We start from the raw sequence: 21,461 nt of genomic DNA, 5'->3' as shown, positions 1-21,461 counted from the left end.
ATCTGATGTGTTTTTGTACTGGTTTAATTGAAGCGCCCCAAGTAGTACATGGCTTTTGATTTTCCAGTAGGCAGAGATTTTGGAGACTGTAACAGTAGGGAATAAATTGGAATAACCTTATTTTCTAAAATTTGCAACATATCAGTTGGGATATTAAAGCAAGGGACAATAAAGAGTAAAACATAAGACTTTTCCCAGTTTGAGTGGCTGCATACACGATTCTTACAAAAACTATGTTGCAGTTACTCTGACAGACCTCCAACAGCAAATAAAGTACAACTGCACGTACACTGGCTCAAAACACAATGAGGCTGGGGCACTTTCTCAGACATTTGAGCACACCAGTTCACTAGGCTCAGACATAATTAGATCAATACTGTTTTTAGATTTGTTTTTGGTGAGTTTTGCCCCAGTTTTTGGATATTTGTCCTTGGTGTGAATGACCTGGATGTACTGGTCATTGCTGCTGTTCTGCGGATCACTGCTGGATTCAATGGAGATGGAATCAGACTCTGTTAGAGATTGCTCCAGCTTTTGCTTTGATTTTGGTTTCACACGAGGCTCAGGATAGTTCAGGTGTACTTTCTTGTAAGCATATGGAGGCCTGTCCAGGTCCAGCTCAAAACCATCTTCCCAGGATTTGTAATGCACTCTGGCTAGATCTTTGCTCGTCAGAACGTGGCCATCAGCACGATCCCCGATGTAAAACCGTGATGCTGGGCGAAGGTCAGACAGCGAGCGAGGGCGATGGGATCTGCTCATGAATTCTTTCTCAAGTTCTTCTTCATCCTCCTCATCTTCACTGGGGTGAGGGGAATACATCTGGTGTGGTGTCCGAACCACGTATCTTCTGACGTGGCGTGGATACAGCTCAATGATGTCTCCTGGTTCCTCCTTTCTGAAATGCCTTTGGAGTCGGGAGGTAGAACGGAGCGATTTTTTGCGGGACTCGTTTTCGTTAACCAGAAAATACCTGGTAGCATACGGTCTGCATCCCAAAAATACAGGAGCCCCTGCCCCAAGGGCATCTGAATTCACCTGCCGAATGGCTTTTCTGAAGAGAGGGTCAGAATGAACATCTTCAGTGTGCTTTTTGAAAGTCACTGGTGTGTAGGGCTTTGTTTTGCACAGCTCACTTGCACTCCTATGAACAACACTTGGGTACCTTTAGGAAGGAAGAAAAAGAGAGGAAATATTCATATACACACTCATCAATCAATGGAATTAAAACATATAAAAGAATTCACTGCTCTGGAAGTCAAAGACTAGGTTGAAAAAAATGGAGATTATCATGTCTCCACCGTTGCAAATTTTTAGAACCATTTTGAGAAACATATCCTAGAAATTAGGAGATTGTTCTTCTCTAGGAAAAGATGACAGAATTGTCCTCTCAATTTATATTACCTTTCTGTTTGTTCTGAGAATTGTTTTTTATCCACTTGGAAAAAAAAACAGCGTGTAATTTAAAGCATCCATCTACTGATATGCCAGACTGGTTGTTTTACAACTAAAGCTGCACAGACGTTCTGCAGAGAGTTCCTTCACTCTGTATTTGTTTTGTTCATGGAGATGGTATCCTGCACAAAGTATTTTAGTTATGTGCCTGAGGGCAAGTCTAGTATTTACCTTTGCTTGACCTGTGTGTAAACTCCATCAGCTACATCATTTCAAAAGGTTTATAATCCCATTTCTTTTAAGGGAGAGTTAAGGATGTGGTGTCACCAACGATACCCGTGAATGAATCTACTTTTGAAAAATTCTTTTGCTGTCTTACAGCTCCAGACAGTCTGAATGCACAGCTGTTTTGTAAATAAACAGGTATGGCATGGAGGTGGCTGCTGGAATAAATACCATTTCAAAATCAAAGCAGTCTCACCTGTTTGTGATATGATCATTTCTTGGTTTCTGTACACTTGACACAGAGGGAGCTGGTGTTAAAGAGGTTGAAGTTGTGGGAGTTGCATTGGCAGGTCTCACAACATCAGTTGTTGGCACAGCTTGGGGCACAGACTGGGAGATGGTTTGTATTCTGGTGCCTTTGCTCACGGGAGATTCAAAGTTCAGGACACTGCCATTCTTTCGGGGTGTTGAGGACCGAACAGAAGACTCCTGGCTGATAATATCGGTTTCTTGCTCTGGTCTTTTGTCATTAGCATCCAGATTTTGGATTCTGGCTAGAAAACAGAAATTATTATAGGAACTTTCCAGGTCTCTACATTTAGAAACTGCTGTGCAAATTCAGTAGCCTGATTTCTCCCTTCACTCAGGGTTCCAAGGCCAATAGAACCCCCTGTGTTCAGAAAAGAGAAACTGGTGTCACGCTGGGAGACTTGGTGATAAAGGGGTAGATCTTCATACTACAGTACATAGCAGATGGAGTACTGGGGATGCAGAAAAAACACTGAATGTTGCACTGTAGGATTGCAAAAGAGGCAACAAGCCAATTTTTCTTCTGCCTACCAGCCTCTGAATTGCATGCAAAGTCTGAGATGATTTGAATTATCAAAGCTGCATCCCAGGTTCTTCCCTGTTTGTGATAAAAGCAGGAAAATACCCAGTCCAAAGATTCCAGGTGAATTCAGGTATGAACTATGCACAATATCTTTCAGTGTTGCCAAGATTAAGTCAAACTGAGCACAGAAACCATCTAAAAGGAGGATTCTACAGGAAATACAGTTTTAAAAATGTAAATGTACTTCCCTCTATGTATGAGAAATCAAAATGGGTTTACATTCAAATGCTTTATTAATAGTGGCATTTCTAAAGGTCACCAACTTACCTACTGCCATCTGAACCACCTTTTTCTTATCTTCAGTTCTTTCCTAAAATATATTCAGAGGAATGAGAATTTGTAAATTATTATGGATTAGAGAATAAATCCCCTGCTCTGTAAGGATTAAAAATACAGGATTTATTTTACGTTGTGAAGGACTAGAAGTGACTTTAGAGATTTAATTAGGCTCATGCTTTACTGAAGACCCCTCAAATTACATGTAAAAGTGCTTTTCACCATACTTACTGCTTGTATCTTCATTCTCAGTTGATTGTTGGTGAATTTTAATGATCTTGCAATACTTTGTAGGTAGTAGATTAGCATGCTAGAAATAAAAGGGGCGATATGAGTCACTTCAGAAATTCTTGAGTTTCCTTTTGAGGGTTTGTAGGTCAAAATGATGTACAAGTTCAGCTGCTGCTCTCTAGCATTTCCTTATATTGTAATAATGGATTAAAGCTTTCTTTCAAGCAAATATAGATGAAAGAAATTACACTGAAAACAGATTTAACAGCAGTTCTAATTTCACCTGTGTTTTTTGCAGGTATTTTCATTGTGCGTGTAACCTGGGATATATTTCAAATTGGTTTTATTTGTTTTGTTTTTTTTTTTACTTCTAGACAAATAACTTTGACAGACATTGTTTTGTGTTTTTCTCCCAGTCCAAGGTTACAGAACAGGGACACCATAGTTACAGCTGAGTTTGCACAACCATACCAATGCAATTTTGTTGGCTGGCTGACATAACACCTTGTTTGCCCTGGCACAGATGAGATCAGACCCTGGCAGGTTATGGCCTGACATAATGGATTGCACTGGCTTTCAGACAAAGTCTTGTAGCTAGATCTCATACCAGAAACAAATACATGTGTGCTTAGCTGTCAGTTTGAAGCAGTCAAAAGGAATACTTAAATTTGTAAATATTGCATGACTGGGACCATAGGGGGAAAAGTTACAAATAAGAAGTGTTGCTTTGGTCTTTCTGATTTGAAAAGCCACTGGTGGGACAAAATCTGCCTTTGTCTGCAGTTTACACAGGAAGAAAATGGTACAAAGATACAAGCAAAACAAAATACAACTTTTCAGAGAAGCAAAGTGAATTTCAAACAGCTCAAAATCAATACAATTTCCCAACTGTGAACAATTATTTGTAACCCAAATAAGAAAAGACTTCCACTGGCGAGTCTGCAGCAAGGTATATTAAATTAACACTTAAGAGCAGACCATCATAATTGATTTATCTTGATAAATCTGATATTTGATAATATATAATTGATAATAATAGAATAATTGATAAATCTGGATGACTGAATAGCTTCTTTAAACGACAGACTGAGCCCTGTTCACTGTCAGAAACCGAACTAATGACCATGAAGAAATGGAAAATTTATTTCTGAGGAGTTCTTAAGAGGGAAGAGGTTCTTAAACATCCTGGAACCATCAGCACTGCAAGCCTTGACACAATGCAGCGCTCTAACAAAGTATCCCAGAAGGAGAAATTCCTTTTGACAGTCTTTTTGACATACTTTCATTCCTATCTGGTCCATATACCACACATTCAGTGAGGTGTTGGAATTGTTCTTTCAGTTGTGCTTAATGAAACTACAGCAGTGCAATGTTTGTTCCTCAGTATCTGCATTTGACTCTCCAGAGATAAGGCCAGTATTAATACAATGAATTTAACCTGCCTACAAAAACCAAAGTACTTACAATAACAGTAGTAGTGCAGGCAGGACAACCACAGGGCTGCTGATGTAAGTAATCACTGTGTTGAACCATGTGGGAAAATCATTTTGAATCGTTTCAGAAACAATATCATATATTTTTTCTTGACCACTATAGGAGGTGTGGGAGGAAAAAAAAAAAAAAGCTGTAAGAAATCCTGAGTATATTTTTTTAGCAGTGTTGCATTAAATAATAAAGAAACGTGGAGGGTGCTTGAATGCAAACACAAGACAGTGATGTTTGGGAGATTGCTCAGTGGCACATTACATTATGTAAAGATAAACGAACTAAATTATGTATATAAAGCAAATCAACTCAGAACTTTGGCCTATTCACCTTATTAAACCATAAACAATAAAATTTTGGTAGCAGAAAAGCATTGTCCTCTCAGCCTGTTTTGATTTTATACCTGTAATTTGTGTATTAGGAAACACAATAAGTTTATGGTTTCTTGCAATTTTCATTGTCCATCATACCTTACCTGAAGGGGCCACAGCTTAAGGATGGCTTATATCGGGCAATAGCAAAAATTGTTGGTAACATGCACAAGAACAGCATAAACAGCAACATGGCCAAGTAGAAATTATTGGATCTGCAAGAAGGTGTAAGATGTTTCAGATTATACTTGTCAGAGAGAAAATCAGAGGCAACATAAAAGGTGCAAGTCTGAATCTACCTATCTAGTTTAACATGTCTGAAAGATTAAAATCATTCTGCTATAATTAGAAAGTCTGAACAGAGATGGTTTCAACAGACTCCTAATGATCAAAATTCTATTTGCACTGCTTTCCAGATACTACTGCTGCAGCCAGAGAACTGGTTACTGCACCCTTTGACAAAAGCTGCTCTTACTGCCCAGATGTGTTGGAGGAGAAAAAGAACAACATCAGAAGTCAATTAATCTTAAGAAAATGTTACAAATGACTGATTATTAAGAATTAAAAATGCCCAAAATTATTTCCATTTTGAAAACACAATTAAAATATTCATCATGATAAAAAAAAAAGAGGAAATGTCTTGTGCAATGCAATGGACAAAAGTAGATATTTCACAGCTTTTAAAGAGAGAAACATCAAGAAATAGGACTTGCAACAGTTAATACATATAGGCTATTGTGCTCTGTCAGATTTGTATGGAAATAAAGCATTTAGGCCATAATAGCTATCTGGGAACATTCCCTGACATATTTGTTAGTTCTTGCACATCTTCAACTACCCTGCTTCACAAACCCTCTAGCTTTTAAGTAACTATGTCTTTTTTCCTCAGGCCTTTGCTATCAGTGTTAGTATGAAATTTGATTGTCAACTTTTAGAGCTAAAATCTGTAATTTTCTTCATATTGATGGAAGATATTTCCATTGCCTGCATTTGATTTTTTCCTTCTCTTTCATTCCCATTTTGACTCACCGAGATGCTCTGAAAACCTGCTGATGTGGCACATTGCATGTCAGCACAGCCCAGCTCCTCAGGTACATGAGTCCAATCAACTTGAGCACATTGAATGCTGGTAGGCAAGGTGAAAAGAAAGCTCCCATCCTGCAAAAATCATATAATCATATCATATCATATCATATCATATCATGTCATGTCAGTGCTCAGTGTTGCCAGAAGTCATTGTAATAGTAATAGAATAGACTAAAAAAGCCCAAATCCCACACCAGGTAAACAGATTGATAGCTCACTATTAACAGATGATCTCTTAATATAAAAGACTACCCTGTCAATATCCTAATTAAATAGGTTTCATTTAAATAATCCAATTGATTTAGCAATCAGCCAACAGAGGACAAGAAAAAACACGTAAGGACTACATACCAGATCATTCCTTGGTTGTAGACCAAATGCAATACGTTCTCTGCAATTTTGAATTCTCCATATTCTGGCTGCAAGAAACACAGTGTAAAATGAATACTTTTATCCTAATGTCATTTTCAGGCCATTTATTAGGTGCATTTGACTGAATCAGTTTGCAGACAGTACATGTCCTGAAAGATCCAGATCAAATACCAACTGCTGGCAGGCAGTGGGAACACAGCAAAACCTCTGCAGCCAGGGATTAAACAAATTTATTCCTCTCTAGTTTATTTCACATCTTTAAGGACAAACAGCCACAGCCTTTCATACCAACATCTTCTTGCTAACCAAGTATTACCCACTGTAATTTTCTTAGAGGGCTGTGTGGTGTTGGTTACTGTTTTTTGGACCACTATCTACATTAGGTGAAGATGTTACAGCTGCAGAAAAGAGGATGTGGGCAACAACTATGTGCCCTCGGTGTCACCCTAGACTGTGGGAACTGCTCTAGAATATTATTTTGTGAAAACCAAAAATTTTTGCATCATAGCCATGTGAATAGGCTTGAGAAAAACATTAATCTCAGTGTTTATCCTGTACCCTCCAGTTTAAACTCAGTGTGAGCTGTGCCTTTCTAGATGCGTGCTACCGAGAAATTATTCGTCTGTGGAAAGGCTTGAAGGACGTTTAGTACTGAGGGAAGGAGCCTACCAATCTTCAACATCTTAGCTTGATAAAACATGGATTTTACTCACAAACTTGCTTTCTAGATCCCAGCACCAGCAATCACTCAGATACCGGACACACAGTCCACGGAAAAAATCAATTAGCAGGATGCTTGCGACTGTGAAAATCATGTCGATAATTGAAAGCTTGAGCATCTCCTGAAATACACATTGTTCACACATACTGAGTCATTCTGAAAGCAAATGGGCTGCATATGGCTCTTTTGCATTTGTAATTGTGTTTTTGGCTCAAGCTCAGTATTCTGATAAAATATGAAAATATATTAATAATTTCCTTTTAAAATTTTATTGTTTGACTTTTCCCATACTTGCCTTTGTTCTGTTAAAGAGAATAAATATAATCAAGCTTCTAGGGTGCCTTTTGTTGCTTACAGCAGTAAAATTCTGGTCATGATGGTATCAAACTTCCTTTTTAATGTTCTAAAAATGTGTCTAAACTGAAATGTTTTTTTTTTCTATTGCACCCATTCTTTTATTAAGCTGACTCTTGTAATATGTATTTTCAAAGTGTCATACAATGAGAAAATTGTATTATTCAGACAAACCTACGACCCAATGGCATAGGATCATCAAACCATAAAAAATAGTTGTTTTGTGCTTTAAAAAGAATGTGGTTATCCTATATTTAATTGAGCTTTAAAAATCTACAATTAAAATAGGAAAAATTCAGTTCTATACATCTCTAGGCCATTCTGGGGAAAAAAAGCAAACATTCAAACACTGTTTTCTATGAGATTATGCAGAAAAGATATACAAGAACAGAAATCAGTCTAATAAGCCTCAGAGGGGTCTTTTCCCCCTGATGTTCAAACAAGACCTTTAATATTCCTCATTCTGGAGCCAGAAGCTCAGAAAATCAGGAACACTTTAACATGGTTCTTAATCCAGTGGCCTGGACATGACTGTGACACTGTCAGAGACCACAGTCTCAAAGAGATGAGTGACATCTTCTGCATTTTCGTGGTTAAAATTTCTCTCTGAATGTATTAATGCCCCTGGAAGTCACAAGCAATGTACCCTTCCCATGTAGGGAAGCAAGAGGTGTCATATTAAATGTGCAGATTTTCTGCACCCCAATGTGGGAACGTGGCACTGCTGTCTGACTGTCCCCCTTCTGACAAACATGGGATATTGAAACCATTTGTTGTTCTCTCTTCCTTTGAAAAAGTGAAGAGCACTTGATTGTCTAGAGATTTATTGGGGCAGAGACTTCTGGTACTGTACAAATGATCAAGAGCACAAATCTCGTGCTGGTTTCAGGTCTGCATCTCCATCTCCTGAGGCAGCAATCTGAATCTGCACAGAGTGCATGTTGCTGCTTATATGTCTGTATGGTCTTGTTTCTCTGCAGGGGTTAGAAGGATGGACCCTGTTAAAATAGGCTCCACATCACAGACCTGTACAGATCTGCCTGTGCAGAGCTGAAGACAGAGACCAAACCTGGCAAAAGAGCATCTGAACATCACTAAACATGCTGTAGATACTGAACAAAACCCAAAGCTGGTATCTGTGGCCATAGCACTTTGCACAGTCTTTACTGTTCCTACATCATGCTTAGCTAAATTCTGGAATTCATACAAATAAAAGTTCTAAGATTAAACACAGCACAACACAATTTTAATTTTTTGTCAAATGTGAATTAAGTGGAGTAAGTTGATGACAATAAAGCAATTACATACTTGACCAACATATGTCTCCCAGCACTGATCCTGTGGGTTCTGGGTGTTAAAGGAAATTGTTTGGTTAACCAGTGAGTCTGTCAGGCCTTGGGTGCGATGCTCTTCTGACATGACAAAGCCATTTCTCTGAATTTGTACATTAGGAATGGTTAAATTGTCATCCTTGGAAAGAGTGTTGGTTGCTAAGGAGGTGGTAGAATTACTTGCATTGTTGTTCACATCAGAGTCCTGAAATAATAAATGTCCCAAAAGCTACTTTTTAACTGTACACAGGTGCAGATGGCTGCACCTTCTACAGCATACACACACACACACACACAGACATTTTTTCATAAATTTCCAAGCAGCAGTTAGTCAACTGTTAAACAGCTGTCAATGGACAGAGTCAGATGATACACCAAAGGGCAGGAGTTAAAGCTAATTTAGGTAGTTGGAAATATTTCACCTACAATGATGAGGGTTTTTTTTTTTAATAGTTCAGCAATGCACAGAAATCTATTTATCTCATTACATCAGCAATCAAATGGATCCAGTTATCCTTAAAAACTAATTTAAAAGACTCTATAAGTAGTTGTAAATAAGCATTACTGTCTAAACTTAACTTTGCAATCCTATCAACCCATAATATTTTAATAAATTTAAAACAAATTTTCATCTAACTTCATATACTTCACAATAAACAGAATTCTGTCTCTGAAGTCTACTAGCTTTACACATCAGAAAACATCAAGTTAAACTTACAGTGACACTCATACTGTCCACTTTATCCAGGAGAGCAATGATTAAACTGTAGAGGTTTCCCAGGTATAGGACAAGAACCCTGAAAGGAGAATAAAATAGGATTACCAGCACTGGTAACCATTGACTTCTCAGACATTCTCTGCTTTGGCTGTACCAAAACATGAACCAGAACACACCTCTCCTTTCTCCTTTTCTCCCCACATATTTTTTATACTGAATAATGCCCATACCTGGCCAGCTGGAAGCGAAGAGTGGTTCTTGGATGATACATCTCCAGAGCTGCCACAAGTTCAAAAGCTGAGGGTGCAATCATTGTGATCAGGGACACAACTACGCTGACCTGTGGAACAGAAACATGCAGTGTTTGATGATGGTCTTCTGTGGAATCTTGGGCTGATTGCAATACTGCTGAGGCACATGATTTGGGGATTCCTTTTCTTGGAGGACGTGCTTTAAAAAGTTGTTATTGACATTAGTAATGACAGTAGTTATGATCAAAAATTATAGATTTGGAATACCACTCAGAAATCCTTGTTCCAGATATTGTAGCTTCAAAGTTCTGCTTTATTAATTGAAATTAAAAGTTAACATGTAGGAAATAGAGTGCTAGCATCTTCCTCTGAACTGGGTGAGTGGCTTCTTCATGCCTATTCATTTCCTTCTCTTGCTCATTCCTCTGAATGGAATAGTCACAGAACATTCAGAATCCCCTGATACTGAATCAGTTACTGTTATCAAAGTCAGTTCCTTTCTAGTCCATCAGCCCAGGGTTTGGTCAGCTCTGTCCTGGGTGTAAAAGTAGGTTTGTAAGTGACAGGAGAGATTAAGCTCTGTGCTCACAAAATAGGGAGCTGCTAGAACTGCAGTGTCTGTGGGAGGAGCACCTGCCCCCCACCCTGCCCAGCTCAGCTGCACCAACACCTGGCTGCAGAGCTGAGGGAGCGAGTGCACCAAGGCAGACCCACTCTGCCCATTCATTCCTCCTTTCTCCTGGCTCATCTCTCGCTATTTACACCTCTGTGCACACTATTGCTGCAGAAAGCCCCCGGACTGCAATCCTGCTTCTAACACAGAGGTGGCATAAAGACAGTGTACCTCATTTTTTTCCCAAAGAGTCAATTCCTTTTTGGTGCGCTCCAGCCTTTGGGATCGATCCACGACAAAGTAGATGATGTAAATGCTTCCAGCAAGGGACAGAAGCACGAGGATGTTTGCAATAATTCTTAAGCTTATGGTCACTGCCCTAGGAAAAAAAATTTATACAGTCTTATGACACCTGGGTAATTTCTAACGGGGTTTGGAAGTACAAGGCAAGCAGATTAGCACTGATATCTGCATTGAAACAGTGCTTTGAAAAGTATCTCTTATCTCATATACATACAAGTTTTTGCTTTTCTTCTTTTCCTGCTCTTCCAGTATAGCTTCCTTGAAAGAAACACAGCATTACCATTTTAATAATGTTCAGTGGAAACAATGCACGTATCTTTCACAAAAATTAAAGTATACTAATAAAAAAACTGTCACATCCTGGAGGTGCAAGTAGATAAATACCACTGTCCTCATTGATTTGTAGCACAGATATGTGATATTAAAAACTGGTGGAGATTTCTGAGAACAAATACACAGTAATCAGATACTCGGGCATTTTCAGTCATGCATGTTCAAGGAGATACAAAAAGAGGCTTACTCTTCCAGATTTTTTGGCAGGATGTGCCTTTGAAATCTGGGTTCACTAATATAACATACAGTACGGTCAAAGGCTATCCTCTGTCATTGAAATAGCTAAATATCATAGCTTACAGCTAATTTTTGTTCAATGAGAATGAGAATACACCAAATTTTGGAAATAAGTTACTTTTGATAAAACAACATATGCTCTTAAATTCTAGATGCAAAACATCTGTATTTTTAACAGTTTTCTAATATTGAGAGACCTGTAATATGTCCCTGCATTTGTTATGGAGAGATGAAATAAACCACAGAACCATAGAATATGTCAAATTGGAAAGGACCCATAAAGACCAATGGGTCCAACTTCCTGATACTCAGAGGAATACTTAAAACTAAACCATTTCACTAAAAGCATCATCCAGATGCTCCTTGAACTCCAACAGGCTTGATGCCATGACCACTTCCCTGGGGAGCCTGATTAATAGCTGATAAAATAAAGAAGAAAGAACAATAAATTGTGTGCAGAAAGTTATAAATCAAAGGGAGAGATATCAAATTTATTATTATGTAAAAAAGCATCTTGTAAAATATGAGCTGTTGCACATGGATTCCCTGAGGCATAAAACACTTCCTTTGCATAAAAACAATTATACATTCTATAAATTTGTTTATTTTCCTGCCAAATCAATTTCATTCCAACACTCAATGAAATTTCATCACTAGCAGATATGTTTCTAGCTATCTAACTTCTTGTCACACGTGCAGGCACATTAAATAAAACTCTTCCAAGGAAGGACACAATGGCCTTGCTGGGATGTCAGCAAATATGATGTGCCTGTAATGCCACACAGATGTGATACTAGCCCTCCCCTAGGCACATAGATATGCAAATAAATACAAAAAACCAATAGGAAGTGCCAGGGGATGCATGGAAAAACTTACATAGCTTACAGTTTAACAAGTAAATCAACTTGAAATAATTCAAAGGTCAGTTGCTCACCCTGATGCTGTTGACTATGGCAGCAGCTTTGCTCTCTGCAGCCTCAGGGTTTCCTATCAAATAGTCCCAAGCACAGAACAGTCTCCAGCAGAAAGTGTAATTTTCATCAGAGGCACTTGCTAAACTCATTCTTGAGTTCTTTGCCATTCTGTAAAAAAAAATAACAGGTACTGAACTGCTTCTGGTGTGTGAAGATGGTAATGAAGGAAGTCACTGGTTTGGTTCACGGTTTTCAGATGTTTACACATTTAGAGCTACCAAAGGTTGCAGAAATTAGTATCACTGTTGGCAGCCTTCTGATGAACATAAAACAGGGTGAGGTGCAGCTCGTGAACTTGACTTTACATCTAGAGAGAAATGATTCACTGTGGAAAAGCATTTCAATATTTACAGTCTTTACAACTGACAAATAAAGCAAATAAATCTTACTACTGTGGGCTTCCACCTGTTTCAGTTTTACAACCTCTAGGTAGGATCCAGCTGAAGGGTATAATCACTAAGATCACTGTTACAGGAATTAACTCTAGTTTGGCATAACTAGTGATTGTGCACAAGGTCTGTTTGTTTGCTGTACTATTTTAGACCTCAAAATATAGATTACTGTCAAATAGAAACCCAGGGCCATTTTACAGACCTTGGGAAAGAGAAAGAAGACCCCTCCTACTCATGTCAGGTGAGCAAGGTGGCAGAATATTGCAAAACATAGGAAATGGAATGAAGATTAATAGCTTATGAAAGAAAGGGCATCTGAAAGGACAACGTTCAAGGGAAGCTGTACACAGCTAAGCAAAGGATCCCTGAGCTAAGTCAGAAGAAAAGCTGATCCTATCTAGAAATTGCAGATGTGTAGATCAGTGTCAAATATACCAGTGACCCTTGGCACAAACAAGTAGGGAGGTTAAAAATAAATGAAAAGGGAAGGTTTGACCTCAAAACTGAGAGTTATTATGGACAGCACTGAAAACATCCCTGGACTGCGCTGTGCCAGATAAATAGGTATCCAGAAGGGAAGACAAAGCAAATCAGGAGAGGATAGAGTGACCTTGCTCCTTCTCCAAGCATTGCACATCCCTGGATTTATGGCCAGCACAGGCAGTCTTGCTCTCTCTGCTGAGTAACTCCTACTCCTTCCCTTCAACAGCAAAGAAATTAAGCTTACATTCCAATGGGATGCCACGTACCCACTAAAGAAATGCAAATGATATTACACCTAGGATGGCACTTTCATATTTGTACTTCAATAGAGGGGAATATTAATAATGCTGAAAGCATTACTCTTCAAATATAAATTTCTGTCATAGCAATATTTATAACAGAAAAGAGGAGAAAGGACTGCCATGGGTGTTGGGCCTGAAACTGCACAGAGACAAAGCACACAGATGATCTGTGCTGCCCTTCTTTTAAAGGCTGGGAAATGGAACAGAGAGTGAGGATTACAGCAAGATAAAGGGCAATTTAGAGTTGAACTCATTGTGCCTCCTCACCACTAGCAGAGGTCAGCATGTTAATAGAACTACACAGAATAAATACAGAGGAAGTGGAGTAAATACCATTGCTGATTGCCTGAGCACACAGGGTTATGAACAGCAGTAAATGGGCAGTCTTACTTTTTTAGAAGAATGATGAAGCTGTAAGCAAACACAGCCATTCCAACAAGGAAGTAGGCAAGAGGCAGCCGGTATCCAGCTTTCCCAATCTTCCTGTCCCGGCCATAATAGCCATAGAACAGGACAGAGTACTGGAGGTAGCCCTGCAGAGACCAGAGCCTGTCAGTAAGAGCAGTAACCAACAACTACAACACAAAATAACAAGGAGGGGTTTGAGTCTTGCCCCTAGGGACCAGATGGTGTCCAGGTCTTGAGCAGATGCAATGTGCTCCTTGGGAATGGTCTTGCTGAGCGTGCTGCCAAACGGGGCTCCGGCCAGGAGCTGCGGGAGAAAGAGGAGGTCTCAGGAGATGGGGGAGAGAGAGGAGGTCTCAGGAGATGGGAGAGAGAGAGGAGGTGTCAGGAGATGGGAGAGAGAGAGGAGGTGTCAGGAGATGGGAGAGAGGAGAGAGGAGGTCTCAGGAGATGGAGAAAAGAGAGGAGGTCTCAGGAGATGGAGAAAAGAGAGGAGGTCTCAGGAGATGGAAGAGAGAGGAGGTCTCAGGAGATGGGAGAGAGGACAGAGGAGGTCTCAGGAGCTGCATGAGCTCATCTGAGCCAGGGCTGCACAGTGGAACCCATCCAGAGCTGCCCACATGGGTGGTGCTCTCAGGGTAGCAAGTATTGTGTCAGCACCGTGCCAGCTTTAAAAGCCATGCTTTCAATGGGAGCATTTTTAAATTCAATGGGGCAGTGTTTGATCTCAAAATGATAGTTCAGGATTAAATTTTCTTTTCCTTAAAAACTAAAAAAATGAATGTGGATACCTTTTTTTTTTTTTTCAATGTACTTTTTATTGTTTGAGGGATATTTACTTTTTTATTTTGTGCAGTGGATATAAAATCAGGTATTCCTATGTTTTGGGATAACAGTATTAAAGCACGGGGTAGGTGAGGCAAAATGATATTTATGGATAATTTAGCAAAGTTAACAAATTGCCTTATTGTATGCAAGAACTAAACAAAGTTGTGGCTGTTCAGAACTTGCAGCAAATGCTTTCTAATGGACAATAATCCAGAGTCTGCAGAGGGATGCTTTGTTTTTCTTAGTGTCATTTAAACTTCTCATTAGTGAAAATGACACTAATAGGACTTAAGTGTACTCAACACCCACTACATCTTTTAAGAATGGGTTCTTTATTTTAGTAATCAGATAAAAACATATTCTCTAAAAACATTAGTACCATGTTGACAAAATACAATCTTGAACACTAATAGAAAAAAGTCTGTTATCCTTTGGCAGAGAAAAACCTCTTAATAAGGGGATTTATTTTAAATAATTCATTTTGCAGTGTACATTTCAAACTGATGCAGGACTTAAATTGTGGTGTTTGTTCCACTGAGAAAGGAAAGTTCAACAGTAATTGCTTCTCTGTAAATATTAACAGTGAGTTCTTACCTCTGGTAGGACTACAAATGCTCCTGTCATTATGGTAAGGACAATATTGATTCCAAACAGCCATCTCAGGAAGATGAAGTAAGAGGCAACTCCAGACCCAAAATGACCTTAAACCACAAAAAACCATTATGTGACCTGCACAGTCTGTAAAAGCTTGTGTCATTTATCCATGAAGTGGTTGAATAACAGGCCAAAAAGAAAAACCTCTCTTATGGAGCCCATTCAGCAAACTAGAGAATTTTTTCATTTTCAAAATCCCAAAGGGACAAAATTGACTTTTCCAAAGTTACCCCCCAACTAAGAGCATCAATGAGAACTGTGCAGTTTCTGAGGCAGCAGGAAAAGATGAAAAAGCAAAATTTTAAATAAAGAATTCACTGCTGAAAATATGCATTTAACTCTCTCCCAAATATTTAATTCAGTACATTAAAAAATACATCAAAAACTCGGCATTTTAGCAAGTGTTTTACTAATACCATGAAATCTTTATACTTACTCTCAATTTTCTTTATTCTCATTTCCCAAGGAATAAAGATTACCACAAAATTATATGCAAGTCGAATAAACTTCTTCCAAAGCTGAGAAAAAAGCAGAGAAATATGACACTTCTTCACATGAAAAAAAAATTAATAATGAAGTGCTGAGTATTTTGCTCATGTCTTATCTTTTATCACAAGAGTTGTTACAGTCATTGGTGACTAAGGTCTTATTAGGAGCATAATGCCTCAAAGGAAATTCTCTTAGAGGAAAAATACACTTTCTTATTCAACAGCAGCAAATTTAACTACTTTATCCTCAGTTCTGTGTTGTGCAGCCAACACCTGCAGAAATCCTGGGGTTGTATTTTGTAGAGTCTTTACTCAAACTCCATTTTTTGCATGGTCAGATGCTCTTCCTGCACACATTGTACACAAAGGAGAGGAAAAAGTAAAATCCACCTGTGCAAAAGTGAGAGCAGTTTTTGAGTTGTTGAGTTAGAGCTATAACTTCACGGTGACAACAGGAAAAAAAATATTCCAGGCATTATAAAGTATTTTTAGTACAGCTAGATATCAAAATACCACCTATATTTAAGGCATTTTTAATAGCAGTGTCAATATTCTATCATATAATTTGATCTCCTAAAATTAAAGAGGAGTAAATAAAATTTTAATTACTGAAAATGTAATCAGTCTCTTTGGCCAAAGTTAATTAATATTTATGATGATATGGACATTTAATTGCGTGAATGGGAAGTATTTTAATTAAAGAAATTTAGATGCTGGGAACTGCATGGGAATTGTTGGGATTGCAACTTTCAGTACAGGGTTCACAGAGCTGAGAAAGGACTCAAGCACTTTGTTCCAGCTGCACTACAAATTTATAAAGAATAACAAGATGTCCACAGTGAAGCAAAATTTACTATAACTATCATTTGATGGCTGTCATTTCTTTTCCTCCCTACTATGCAGTTGAATGGGTAATTTACCCTCTTAGAACCCAGAGTCTGGCTCGTGGCTTTAACTGGGGAAAAAAAAAAAAAAACAACCCAAAAAACAGCTACAAAGAAAGTATAAAATAATTGAATTGAAAAAAGAAAATGGCTTTCAGTATCAAGATAGTAAAACCATATTTTAACTTCAATTTTCATAAATAATACCACGAGTGGACTGTCCCATCATGAACACAATATCTTTTGCAAATTTGAAAAGCTTATGTAAATACATATACACCTAGTAACTGCATTTTGTTCTTAGCAGGTATTCAACCACTGAGTTCTTCATTTTGATGATGTAGTGCTTGTTTTGCTGTGCTCAATTTTTGTCTCCTTGGTCACCATGCTATTTTCTAGGAAAATATGTGGGGGAAAAAAATCTCTTCCAGTTTTAAAAAAACCAACAAAAAAAAACCCACACCAAAAAAGGCAGCTCATTCTGTTGCTGTTGCTGAATTTAGCCCTAATGTAAAGGCTATACCCCTAATTTGTGCTAGGATAAAAGAATACAGATCCCCTACACGTAATGAGTGGCACTAATTAACTGCTGAATTACATCCCTGCACTGAATGTCTTCAAGCGAATACAACAGAGGCAATTAGATTAGACACAAACTTTTATTCACTGTGAACTCTAAGATAAAAGCTTTTGGGTTTGTACAGGAAGAATTATATGAGCAAGCACCGAGCCCAATCTCTGATTTACTGATATTCTGATTTAGCACTTCTCTTTCTAGCTAAAGTGCAAGTTCCACTCATGTCAAAGGCAAAAAATAAAGTTTATTTTTACTGCATTTTTACTTCGCTGCATTTGCCACACATGCAAAGGCAGAACAAGGAAAACTTACTCTATCTACATTGGAAGGGGCTTCTGGGGGCCAGCCTCTCAGAGCACCAGATACATGTGCAGCTCTTCACTGGTTCACATGAATAAAGTGCATGGTGTTCTATTGGCCTAACCCTGCCTTTTTCAATTAGGATTAATTAGTAATTAAAAATCTACTTGTTATGACGAGAAAAATATACTTGACTGCTTAGATGACTAAAGAAGTCTTCTCCTTGTTGCTTATTAAATACAATTTCCTGCATATTATAAATTTCCAGAAACTCAGGCCAGTGTCTATTTTCAGTGGTGTAAATAGATTTGCTACGATTCGATTGAAATTCTCTGAGTATAATACAAGCAACAATACAATACATTCTTTAATAATGTATTTAACATAAGCTATTGTAGGATTGTCTTCCAAACTAAAAGCTAGACACATTTTTCATCCTAAGCTATTGAACTGTGGCCCCATTTTGTTGAAATAGCTCTTCAGAGGATATTGCATGATGTTTGTTGTTATCCCTTTCACATCACCCACTCTTACAGGCATCAATATTTGTAGGCTGTCTGAAAAGAAAGCTTATACTGCAGTAACAGAAGGATATTCATCCCTCAACACATGAAATTAGTCTCCAAAAATGTAATTACTAAAATTACAAGGGGAAAAAAAAAAGAAGAAAAAAAATAATAAGCTTTTAACTGCTTTTTTCTCTCTCTACAGTCCTGAGCTGAAGTATCAGGAGTGCAGAGCAAACACACACTTCTGTGAGTCAGAGCTGCAAATGGCTATTGGTGGGAAGCAGAAATTTCAGAGATTTGAGACCAACAGCCATACCTCTGCCCCAGCAGCCTGGTAACCTCTGGTTCTGGTGAGCCTCCCCTCGTACTTGAGCACGATCTCCTTGGCCTGCCTGTGTGAGAGGGGGAGGTCAGACTCTGCATTGCCCACATCTCTCATCCTGCACAAGCAGCATTGCCTAAGGGCTCCCACACTCTGGAACACAGCCCCACATCCCTCATCCTGCACAAGCAGCATCTGCCTAGGGGCTCCCACATTCTGGAACACAGCCCCACATCTCTCATCCTGCACAAGCAGCATCTGCCTAGGGGCTCCCACATTCTGGAACACAGCCCCACATCTCTCATCCTGCACAAGCAGCATTGCCTAAGGGCTCCCACACTCTGAAACACACCCATGGGCTGTCCCACCATCAGCCCCCTACCCAGGCAATGCTTTGTATCTCTGACTGCTGAGCCTTTTGCTGATACTTTATGTTTGACTGCAGGGGGAAGTTTTCTGTTCCTCTAATTTATTTCTCTGTCCTTCTGTTTCAAAGTCTTTCTTTTAAAATGGTAGAAACCAAATGAGTAAAATAGCAAGATCCCCTTTGCAGCCTGGCAATCTCCTGTGGGTACTGACACCTCTTCTGCAGGTATGGTCTTGTGAGATGCAAAGAGGTGCATGTTCATCTGTCATACACAGTCTTTGACCTCAGCAGAAGGGGGATTGGGACCACCAAGATCTGATCAAAAGGAACAGCAAAGTAGGAAGTCACAGACTCTGCCTAGGAGAGAAAAACCTGTCTGTGCTTCCCAGATAACACAAGGGCTCTTGGTGGGGTAGGGATTCCTCGTGGCTGCGTTGCCATCTGAGCACCATGCGGGGTTTTGAGAGAAAATGCCAGATGAAAAGGGCAAAAAAACCCCAAGCATCACACTGATCATGAGGTGAAAGGCCTGACACAGTTTAGGCAGGTGGCCTGAAGAGTTAGTCACATGCTCTTTCTTTGGAAATCCAAAATTATAATAATTGAAATCCTAAACTGTGAAGCACGTTCTTCCTACACTGGCCATACTTTTTAAACTTACAAGTGTCTGGTATTTACTGCATGTACCATATGTTGCCTGAAGCTATGACCAGCTTCTGTTCTCATACCATGTAATTACCTTAAAAAGGCAGGCTGGTTCTCCTTTTTGGGACACAGTGAAACAATTTAACTTAAAAACATATTATGGAAGGAATAAAGAATACCACAGCCTTCCTTGAGACCAATGACAAGTGTCTTTTAGTAGTTAATAGCCAAAGCATGATTTCTTGCTCTCTTTTCTGCTGTGGCTTTCTAAAGGGAGCCACAGGCATGCACAACTTCACTTACAGACTGTCCACCCAGAGGCTGCTGCCTTTGGTCAGCCTTCAGATCCTCTTAGAGCATCCTCATGGAAGCCTTTCCTGGCAGCTCTGGATCATTGCTGTGCCAGCCTGAGGCTGGAAGCCCTGTCACAGTCAGTGAGCCTGAGCAGCTCTGCACAGGCACCTGTACCTGAGTGCCCGCAGCTTCTGCCGCATGGGCCACGGCCGGCAGCGGATGTTGGACACGATCTCCTTCTGGTACTGGATGTTCTGGAAGATCTGCTCTGGGTCATGGCTCTCGGCCTTCTCCTCACCAGCATCGTCCTCTGAGTTGCTGGCAGCCAGCACACACACCAAGAGAGCAAAAAGGAGGCAAGTTATTGCTGTGGGATTGCCAGCAAAGCAATGATTATTCACACAGGATCCAACCTCTGAGAGCACTGTGAGAGCAGGGAGCGAGGGAACTCACAGGACCTTATTGCTTAAAAGTGGATTAATATTTGAGTGGTTTCTCCATCTGCAGGATGTACCTCTTTCCCTCCCCACCACTCATAAATTATCCCCACTTCTTCCCAAGCATCTCCATGCTAGCAAGACTCTCTGTATATTTTTCTGGAACAAAGTTCTGTCTAAACATTTCCAGAAAGAGCAGGTAACATTCATTTATTAATCATGCCCATTATTTTTATTTCAATAATGATAAAATATTTTATTATTAGAATGAGAGGAGCAGGTGATTCAGTCATGGTCAACATTTAATCCTATTCCTTGCTGAGGGGCACAGGGGTGTGGGACCCCACATACCAAGAATTACTTGTCCCTGTCAAAAGATTCCTGTGCTTTGATGCAGATTTCTGTGGATGATTATTAAATCCTCTTTTCTGATGCTGTCACCACATTTGCTAAGCTACAGCTCTTGCACTTCCCTGTTGGTCTATGAAACAGCAGCAATATTCATTCTTACAGAGGCTTAGGTCTAAAAGCCTGTGGTGACTGTCTCTCCCTGAATGACACGAAGGGATCTGAAGTACTGCAGCAACCACCAGCCAGGAACTTTCCCAGTTGTATTGCTATGTACTTGCTGGGAAAGATCCCTGCAATGTTGCTGAAAAGGCAGCCTTTTAATCACATAGAAATAAATCATAACCTAAAACATGCCATGGAATAATATTTGGGGGACATACTTCATCAGACCACTCTAATCTATTAGTCTGCAGTCCTGTCCCTTCAGTCACAGGGGACATTCAAGGGAAATTTATAATTACACAGGAAAAGAATAAGAGACTTCTTATGCTATACCCTGTACTCTTTGGAGTTGCTTTGCTTTACTTACTGTGTTTATATTTCAGTATGAAATGCGACTTTGACAAAATAAAGAAAACCAAAGAGGTTCGAAACACATCTTAAAATACAGAGAAGGATTTTTCTCGTGCTCATTTCCACACTACCACACTGTTACTCAAACCAGACTACCTTCCCCAGCCTGACACACACTCTGTCTGCATGGAAGCGAAAAGACAAGCTCCCACTGCTGTGCTAGACAAAGCAGACTGTCCCTTGAGGAGAGGGTGGCTGCCTTACCTGTGCGGGGGCTCCTGGTAGGTGTAGATGCCCGTCTGCCGCTTCACCGTGCGCTGCTTCTTGCAGGGCTTGGCAGCTCTGGGCGCAGGGGAGGCTGGAGCTGCTGCCATGGTGCCAGGTGGGACTCTGCAGGGCTGCAGGCAGCTGCAGCTCGCTGGGCAGGCGGCTCAGCAGCAGCCAAAGGGGACTGAGCAGAGAGCAGCGAGTGCTGCGAGCCCTGTGGAGCAGAGGATCATTGCCTGGTGCTCCAGCCTGGAGAAGCTGCTGCTGCCTGGCAG

The 21,461-nt window shown here is 39.7% G+C and overlaps 1 protein-coding gene across 1 annotated transcript; it reads right to left on the bottom strand.

Annotated features, from left to right (window-relative positions):
• Nucleotides 1–324: 324 nt before the first annotated feature.
• On the bottom strand, nt 325–21,293 carry TMC3 (transmembrane channel like 3; the record flags this gene model as incomplete). The annotated part of the gene is made up of 22 exons (XM_084213991.1): nt 325–1,165; nt 1,877–2,174; nt 2,780–2,822; nt 3,020–3,098; nt 4,484–4,609; nt 4,980–5,090; nt 5,905–6,033; nt 6,313–6,380; nt 7,047–7,175; nt 8,717–8,944; nt 9,458–9,536; nt 9,688–9,797; nt 10,553–10,700; nt 10,839–10,882; nt 12,129–12,276; nt 13,736–13,878; nt 13,959–14,057; nt 15,173–15,279; nt 15,669–15,750; nt 18,307–18,382; nt 19,793–19,936; nt 21,184–21,293. 22 exons carry the CDS (start codon nt 21,291–21,293, stop codon nt 325–327), a joined length of 3,342 nt encoding a protein of 1,113 aa, XP_084070117.1.
• Nucleotides 21,294–21,461: the final 168 nt, after the last annotated feature.

Source organism: Fringilla coelebs (genome assembly GCF_963513975.1).
Source record: "Fringilla coelebs genome assembly, chromosome: 12".
In the NCBI taxonomy this organism is placed as follows: Eukaryota; Metazoa; Chordata; class Aves; order Passeriformes; family Fringillidae; genus Fringilla; species Fringilla coelebs.
Note: the sequence above shows the minus strand (reverse complement) of the source record. Positions and strands in the feature narration are given on the sequence as shown.